The sequence below is a fragment of the Sinohyriopsis cumingii genome, chromosome 9 (assembly GCF_028554795.1).
Source record: "Sinohyriopsis cumingii isolate HCF-2022 chromosome 9, ASM2855479v2, whole genome shotgun sequence".
Classification (NCBI taxonomy): domain Eukaryota; kingdom Metazoa; phylum Mollusca; class Bivalvia; order Unionida; family Unionidae; genus Sinohyriopsis; species Sinohyriopsis cumingii.
In genome coordinates this window covers 123,081,093-123,090,971 of record NC_142969.1, presented here as the reverse complement: position 1 = coordinate 123,090,971, position 9,879 = coordinate 123,081,093, and the positions used below count along the sequence as shown (strand labels likewise).

The 9,879-nt window shown below is 33.6% G+C and overlaps 1 protein-coding gene across 2 annotated transcripts; it reads left to right on the top strand.

Moving 5' to 3' along the window:
* The first annotated feature begins 917 nt into the window (after positions 1-917).
* LOC149792824 (perlucin-like) lies at positions 918-7,769 on the top strand. Of its 2 annotated transcripts, none has more exons than XM_089971291.1 (4): positions 918-1,076; positions 4,128-4,346; positions 5,070-5,258; positions 6,764-7,769. In XM_089971291.1, exons 1-4 carry the CDS (start codon positions 992-994, stop codon positions 6,991-6,993), a joined length of 723 nt encoding a protein of 240 aa, XP_089827417.1. In that variant the 5' UTR covers positions 918-991; the 3' UTR covers positions 6,994-7,769. The 2 variants fall into 2 exon arrangements, with proteins under 2 accessions (XP_089827417.1, XP_089827418.1); XM_089971292.1 differs by having other exon boundaries at positions 921-1,076; positions 4,134-4,346.
* Positions 7,770-9,879: the final 2,110 nt, after the last annotated feature.

Genomic DNA, 9,879 nt, shown 5'->3' with positions numbered 1-9,879 from the left:
AACCCACGAGCTACCGCATCCGATGCGGAAGCTCTAACCACTAGGCCACCGGAGCTGCAGCTTTTATAATTTTCATAAGCCGTACAAATATTTATTGTAATGTGCATTTTGCTTTAGAAATAATTTAGTTCCTTAGTTTTGTATCTAATTGTATATAACGACGTTTGTAGTTGTACGTAAATACTTCATTACCTATTTGGACTGGTGTATAAAAATTTACAATTTTATTGTCAAAATAAAATTTCTTAAACTTGCATTTATACGACTGAAATGCATATCCACACTATTAACTAACTTATGCTAATTTTCGCATGCACACACACACACACACACACACACACACACACACACATACATACATACCAGAGACATGGTCATATTTCCTTTTATCTTATACAACCGCTACACTTGATTGCATTCTTACAGTGTACAAACCCATTAATCGCGTCTACATTTTACTGAAATCCAAGCCGTCTGACCATAGTTCAACAGAAGCACCAAACTCACAAACTGTTTTGCAGGAAAGACAACCAAAAAAAACCCAGTCTTTTTCTCCCTCCAGTTTGAATGGATTCAGGTCCAATAGTATACACTGGCTCTCATAGATATCATAAGCGAGATATATAAAATAATTGCTTCTGAATAACATACGCTATTTTTATCAGGTATTTGTACCAAATCAGATAATACTTGCAGGAATCAACACTGGAGCCTTAAACATTCACGGGAGCGTGCCATATTGCGTGGGAAAGTAGTAGATATGTCCCAGACTTCTTGTTTTTAAACATTCAGTGGTAAATACTAGGTTCGTAAATTTTGATAACAGGATGTATCAAGAAAATCTTTCTGACCTTCCTTAAACTGTATGACGCATTCATTAATTCAATTAGTTTAAACAGCCATATATAAATATTTCATCGTCAGTAATATTTAAAGTAGCTTGCTTGAAACTTTAATTTCGAATATAAGTTGAAGCAAACACAGCATCACAATGCTCCTAGCTTATGGACCCATTTTAGCTGTCTTCTTCATGGTCTTGGCAGCACCAGCAACAACACAGAGGCAAGGCAAACTAGGTATGTAAAATGTTAAATATGAAATACAATCTCATTAATGATAGATAGTAGGCCTATTTGCATTATCGAAGATCTATAAGACAATACTGGCATAAGTACGCATGAATTGTAAGCCAAGGAACTTAGATAAACATGTCATCATAGACACAAATACACAGTGATCACATTCAAGAGAGCTCTCAAAACTCACTTATTTCGACTGCAAGAACAAACATAAAGACCTAACAATGTTTCCTACCTTAAATATTCTCAGCATGTTTTTTTTTAATGTTTTCTAATTTCATGATGTTTGTTTTTGGAATCATATCATTATATGATTTTTTTATCTTATAAGTGTTTTCTAATATTGTAAAGCGCTTAGAGCTTCTAAAGATTAGGCGCTATACAAAGTCCTCATTATTATTATCATTTTATTATTATTATTATTATTATTATTATTATTATCTGACCATTCATAGAGGAAACCGATCGTTTCCACCTACCCACTTGTTTAAGGTCGATCATGGTTGCATGTTACAACTCGTGGTACTAGTTCAATTCTATTAGGATACATATGCAAACAACATGTTACTAAAAATTCAATAACTTTAAATCTCTGAATGCCCATGATGACACCTATATTTTTTCAGTATAAACACATCCGTGATGACAGCATCGGTGTATAAAAAACATATGAGCTGCGGCATTTTCTGGATTTAAATGTATTTGAATCACGTGCATTTAATTCTGTGCAAAAGAGCCAGCTGCTAATTTTAGTAATGAGTTTTCAAAAGAATTAAGTTATATCAATATAATAATAACCCTGTTGTTTTGTTAGTTACAACTAGGCTAAGCTTTCAATATATATTTTCTACTAAAATCTTGCTTTCATTATGAGCCAATCTGGCCAGCCGGACAGATTTATGCTCTGTTTTATATTGATCCAATTATATTCTGTCATTCGTCCATGTCATTAGCACTGTGAGTCAGATATCCACCCTTGATTTACTTGAGAAACCTATTAATAGAAGTAAAATGCGTAAGTAAACAGTGTATATAGTTCTGCTTGTCAAAGATTTGCATAACTCTGCTTGTCAAAGATTTGCATAACTCTGCTTGTCAAAGATTTGCATAACTCTGCTTGTTAAAGATTACATTACTGAATATTAGATTATATTGCAAGTTCATATAGATCAAATATAACAATGGTCAATTGCAGGCAACATTTAAGTATTCGAGCTTCTTGTGAGAAATCTTAGAAAACAAGTGAATGAAAATGTTCTCTGATAAAGAATTACCTGTTTTGCTATCCCCGTTTAACACATTTCAATGCATGATTGAAATATACTATCGGTCTTGTGATATTTTGCAATTAATGAGTAAAAGAACAAGGTCACCATCTATATGTTCATATGTTATAAAAGAAAACGAGATTTCTGTGACAGAAAGTACCAACAGCATATATAACTTAAAACTAAAGTAAAGGTATGCATAATTTAATGAAAATGCAAACTATGAAGTTCCAAAACATTCACTGAAAGAAACTGGTGGAAGACAAAGTCATGAAACTTCATCACCATTAAGCATGCTGGTAGAGACTAAACTGATCATATCTGAAGCATAACGGTTCATAACACAACTAGGAAATATTACATTGCTGGCCATAAGTACACTTTAAATGTTAAATTATATCAACTTTATGTGTCTGATTGTATAGATAGTAAGCAATGTGCAAAATACTATACCTAGAATAGTCAAATCTACACACATTACAAACTGCTCCCTGTCACCTTTCATGGGAACACTTGTCATATCGAACTGTGTTTAACATTCCACTGACAGTCACTCTGAGGTTTACAAAAGGTATTCATTGGCGTATTATCAAGAAAGATAACCATAAGTTTTACATTTATAGTACACTTATTTGTACATGCCTATGTGAAATCACCATAGGTTTGTTCTTCTCCATAGGACAATCGGAACTCAATCAGTTCGCATAGTAAACCTATACAAAGGTCCTGATATTAAAAATTCACTAACTTTCAATTTCTGACTTAAATTTCTGAATGATCATAATCGAACCAATAGCCATATCTTTCATAACCATTTCTGATTAGAGAAAAACCATATGAGTCGCGCCATTTTCTGGATTTTCGTGTCTTTGAAATATATGCTTTCAATTTCGCATCAAACAGTCCGGTCCTGATTTCAGTATTGAGATTTTAAAGGTCTGAAGTTCAACCAATAAAGCAAAGTCTCTGTTATTAAGTTACCAATAAGACACGCTCTATAAAGTGTCCTTTTAATACAATCTTATTTTCAATATCAACCAATCTTGGCCAGACAAACCAATATATATTATATTTATGCTCACCTATTTCTAGACTTATTGCCATTCGTCCATATTAGAACCGTGAGACGTTTAGCGCACTGTCCCAAACTATCTGCCGCGATCCAGAATTAGTCCTTTGATACACGGTCTTCTTTCGTACGGAAAACGAGTAAAACAACAACAAACATTATGATTTAGTATCCGCTATCTTTCATCTTCAGTGCATGAACTAAGGCTAAATATGACTTACAGTCCATCGTATTCCTCGTCTACTAGCAGAAAAACACATTCAAGAATGACTCGTCCATTCTCTTTCTTGTGTCAGAAAAATATTTTAAAATTGATTGATCGAATTCGTCAAGCAATCTGGTTTATTTTAGTAAGATAAGGATGTGTTTCCCGAGTTATAAACGAAATAGAAATGCATTTTTATATAATCCCGAAACATATCTATATATTGTAAGCAATCATGTTAGTTTGTCTGTCAACTTGATCTATCAGTTGTCTGTGTAACCTCAAATAAGTTTACATATACGATAGACGGCGCTAATATTGGACATAATGCTTCACGAAGAGACATAGATCACAACGTATTGTATTATTCCTGTAACCCAAGAAGGACAAAGAAAATCAAAATAAAACGACAGCGTATATATTTGCGACTATTTAAATATCTTACGTCAATATTTGAGCAATTTATATTCTAAAACTATCTTTTATTTTGAGTATTTAATTTATAGTTATAGCTCCGCTGGAGGATACAAAACAAATTCCAGTTCACCAAGCCAGTGAAATACTCACCAAAGTTTCAAGACTAGAAACCGCCCTAGAGGTTATGAATGAACAGTTATACGTTTTGCTATCAGGGCAAAAAGAATTTGGAACCATAATAATCGATGGCTTCCAAATGCTGAATGAAACATTGGACAAAATCAAGGAATGCCTGACCTGCCCACAACGTGAGTAAATGTAAAATGTGCATGTTTTTCTTCTTTCCCATAACGGTAGAGGCGTTTCCGCGATCTCTTAAAGGCGGTAAAATCCTCAATGAGAAATATAAAATCCCTACAACTGCCATACAGAAAACAGGCTCCTATTTCGCACAAAGAAAGCCCGGATCGATGATAATGAGGTGTTGTGAATTTATGAACTAATAACGAATTATAGAAATTCCCTTTGCTTCCAAGTCAACATGGGTTCAGACGTGTAGTACGAAACTGCAAACTGGTGTCTTTTGTAAATCTGAATCTGAGTCTTCGGGTTTCAAAAGCAGTTACATAATGTTGAAGAATCTGAAGATCAAATACGAATTATCCGTTCGGTCCGATATATTATTGACAATAATCAATATAAATGATCATCACAATGTATGCTACACAAATTGCTGATTTGTGACACTACTGCAACGAAATGACGTAGTTAGAAGTACATCATGAGGCGAATGAATGTGAAGATTTAAAATATGCAAACATGCCAATGAATTTATTAAAGAAATGAAACAATACAAACGTCCACTAAACCTATACTTGAGTTAGAATGTATGCATTATGCAGTTAGGTAAGTAGGTAGTTAGATTTGTGTTCAGGTAGGAAGGTATGTAAATTATTTACCAGGTGTAGAGATAGTTAAATGTGTAGTTCGATATTTTATTTATTTATTATTTATTTATTTATTTATTTCAGTGAAGTGTCCCGAGGGTTATCACATGTACGAAAAGAAAACGTATGGAAAATTCTGTTATAGATTTGAATCCAATCAATGTAAATCCTGGTCAGATGCCAGACAAACCTGTCAAAATGAAGGTGGCGACCTCATGATTCCTGATGAGTGTACATATCAGTTCTTCCGAGACCTCGCTAAACCAAATGAGGGTAAGTATGGATAGTTGTCACGACTAATGAGACTTATTTTTCTCCCTGGATACCTTATCATGCAATTTTTTTAATAACGTCTTGTATTGTATTGTATTGTATTGTATTGTATTGTATTGTATTGTATTATGTGGTATGGTATGGTATGGTATGATATGGCATTGCATTGCATTATATTGTATTGTATTGTATTGTATTGTATTGTATTGTATTGTTCATATGGTCTAAAATATATCGTGTTTAGGCCACATTAAAAAGATGGCTTTGGATATAAAGGTATCCGTATCTATTATATGCTTCATATTTTGGTCAACTTATGGTATTTTCAATACAAGAAATAGAATATATTTTGGGACAACTAATCGAATTACCAATACAAACAATAGAAATATATTTGGTCCATATTTGAAGTTGGTACATTAGACAATTTATCCCGCGTATGTGATTTAAATTCAGTTGAATTCATTATTTTAGTAAATACCTGTGCCTTGATGTGCCACTGTTACATGCAAACACCTCATCCAGACAGTGTGAGAAGTAGCAATAATCTCATAAGAAGTGTTTTTGTTAAGGACTGTTTGGCAAATGTGTCAAAAACCTTATGCTTATATCATTAACGCAAACTTTTTAAAGGTCGGGATGGGAAGTTATGTCGCAATACACAAGCTTGTATGAAAAACGAAGACGTAAAAGACAGGGTGGGAAGACATAAAAAGTAGTACCTTTGTGTGATTTTACCACGTTTAGCAGGCATAGTAGTTTTGTGGTAAGTTTGTTTTTGTTTTTCCAGAGAATCGATCTTCAATAAGGTTTCTTACAAAATGGCATCTTTAAGGTGGTTGTCAGTAATTGTATGTATGTATGTATGTATGTATGTATGTATGTATGTATGTATAAGGTGCACAGCAGCACAATGCTAGCTTTATTGTGCATATATAAAGATAGGTTCTAAAATTTAAAGATAAAAAATAGAAACATGTTAAGAAGATAAATCATTGTCCAAGTAAATTTAAACACAAGTACTACACAGTAAAATTATGTAAAATGCGTAAACAATAAAAGCCACAAAACACGAAATTTATTAAACGATATGGTCATTTTTGTTTATAAATTGCGTTCCATCAAAGTTTCTAAAAATTTTCTTATTTTGGCATAATTAACATACAGTCTATCATTACTCCTCATAATGTGTACATTTTAAAGGAGACAAATATTGAAGCCCGGTTTGACATAGGAAAACGTACGTATGTCAAAACCTATATTGTGGTGCAAGAGGGAAAAAAATAATCTCTTGATCTATCCAGCATTCCATCCTGCCAATTTTGCTTTGAAATTCTTACAACATCGCTTTTTAAGCTTTAGTGCTTTAGTACAGAGTTGCATGTAATAAACTATGACCTAAATAATGACAGTAAACGTTGACGTTAAAACGAAGTACGTACCACTGTGCTTATCAGCACTACATGGTATTTTGAATAGTTCTAAAAGCATTTTCGTCTTTTCAGGAACGTGCGAACATTTCTGGATTGGAGGTTATACTAACACATCTGGATCTAACTGCGTATCCGTGAAAGGTGACCCCATTGGTAGCACATTCCCCTTCTGGTCAGGAGGCCAACCCGACGGTTTAGGAGGAGAGAGTTGTCTGGAGATGAGGAGTTATTACACAAACTACCTGATGAATGACTACCACTGCAACGTTCAACAAGGATTTATCTGCCAGATATTTCCATAAAATACAACTTTTTCCAATCTGAATTGCAGAGGAGAAAAATTGATATCAACAAAAACAACTGAGCTCTACTGTTGATAAATAGTTTTCTTTCTTTCTTTGACAGGATACCTAATTCGTGTAATTCTGTACTGAACGTTCTTGATTGATGTCAATTATGTATCTCCAAATTTCTAGTTGGTCACTGTCAAATATTCTAGAACGTACAATGTCCTTCTTGGAAGTCAGCCAGCTATACCAAATAATCCAAACACACGTAGATTCAGAAAAACCGCGGTTTTTATGTTGTTGTTTTTTTTGAGCACAAGCTTGCAATAAGAATGGGTCTATATAGTGAGATTCTGTATATGCATTTACACTTAGGTTACTGTATATTCACCATTCTGGTTTGCACATTGGTAAATATATATGCAATAAATAAATAAATGAATATATATATATATATATATATATATATATATATATATATATATATATATATATATATATATATATATATATATTAGACAGATTATAATTTATAAAGTTATTTATGGTCATAAATTTCATACTTTCTGTTTTTTAAAAGCCATGCCGTTTATTGCCGATAATCCTTCTCGATTTTTTTGTGAAACAGCAATTGTACTCAGTAAATGTTTTCGAACCACATATTTTCCAGTTATATTGGTTAATTGTGTTGTTGTATGCATAACTGATTCCAGTTTTAAATTATTTGGTAGCATTTTGGGTAATTTCTGACACTGAAGTCTCCTTTTTGTGAAGTAAAGCATACAAATATAGATGATCACAATGACCTTTTACTTACTTAATGCATGATATTGTAAGAATCACAACATATTTGAAACATAAAACCGAGATTGCTAATGGTGATACCATGCAAGGTTAAACATTACTAAATGTTCCCTGAAACGCATCATTGCAGATGATGATATAGATGAACTTCCAATATGACTTAATATTCATTACTGTAATGTTTGACAACCAAAACTATGCAAACTGTTTACCTGTGCACTATGCACACTGTTTACCTGTGCACTATGCACACTGTTTACCTGTGCAGTCTGCTACGATACGTGCGCAGAGGCTTGTCAAGTAAATCAAGGTTGAATGTTGAGTTCACGTAACTATTCATATATAAAATAAAAAGAACCACTCCTACAAAGGGTGAACATAAAATACAGTGTATGTAGATTTAGACGCCCGTGATTGGTTGATAATAATAAAAAATTTTAGTAGAAAGAATATTTTAGATCTTATCCTAATCGCAAATGATAACAATAAAGGCACTTTTGTATTGGTGTACTTCAGATTAAAAATGATTTTGGAACACTCATTACTGAAAATAGCACCCGATTCATTAAACACGTGTAGATTTTACCAAATAGTACAGCTTACATGGTTGACGCTGCGCAGAGACATGTATGAAGGATGATTCTAAACTTAAATAGATACATTTGATCATTAGCAGTTAGAAATTTAAAGTTATCGAATGTTTAATATGATCGTCTTATAATATATTTACCATGGAAGTTGGATTACAACCATGAAGTTTTAAGGTTCTAAAGAACATAATGGCAGCCAGAGATGAAATTACAACGAACCCATACAAGAACAGCAACTCCAATGTGTTTACTGTGGCTACCAGCCATGGCCCATGTAGCAGTTTGCATCATTACTGTCTTGACACTAACTCTGACAGATTACCGAAATACAAGCCCGATATTGTCAACCGCGACGTCAATGACAAAAAATCAAAAGTGCATCAACCCGAATCAGCAATGCATCAGCCCCCTCCCAACCACTTAGATCGATAACACCAAGCCCCCTTCCAACCATTAGATCGATAACACCAGCCACTCTAGCAAACAAATTCAAAGATGACCTCCATGTGGCACTATGCAAGAGATTCTCTGATTCATTGATGTAAACTCCGGGTCGCTCAATCATGCAACTTCACAGAATAGTCACAAGACATCAGTCAGAGATAAGAAATAGTGCAAGAACAGACAAACAATTAACACAAGATGTTGGATCAAATATTTTTTTTTATGGTGAAGAGGCAACTTCGCGGGCCCATGGAAATCCTACTCTCAAAGATCGAGATCAAAGAATATAAGAAATTACAATACACAAAAATACAAAAGTACCAAAACAATAAAAACTCTATATATGTATTCCTTTATACGCATATTATTTGTGCGAAATATTTATGTTACAAAGCATACGTTGGAAAATGCGAGGCGTTATGTCATCAACCATTTGCTTCAAAAATTTATTGAATCTCTATGACTGTGATATGGCACTAATAAATGAGCACCAGCTTTGTCCCTGAACTGTTTAGTTTATAGACTGCATAAATAACAAATGCAATAGTCTTACTTGTCGTGGATATACGTCTGATCCGTTTTACTCGTGGAAAAGTCGCTGTTTTACTGAAAGATCAAAAATAGTTTTGAACCAGAATTGAACCAATATAAACGACAGGGTAATACTCGCTAAGCTTTCGATATAATTTACAAACCCATATACATACCTTCCAAAAATTATATTAAAGAGTATAGAGAAATGATAGAAGTTGTTGATGAAGTGTACGGACATCATTCAAAAAATGGACTTGTTAAAATTGCAATTGACATGATTGTTAGCACAATAGAGCTCTAGAGTGATTATTTCCAAGTGTGTCATCACTATAAATTGTTTCACACTGGAATCTCATCCAAGCGATCCAAAATCCGCCTCAAACCGCACTGGACCGAAGAAGTCTGTTTCGACTCTATGGTGTGGTCTTAAACTAAGTAATAGCAAAGAGCGAAAACCAACAAGGCTTGTGATATTCAACAAAATAATGTATTTTTCTAGAAAACAAGGTGAAAATTTCAAAAGACATGA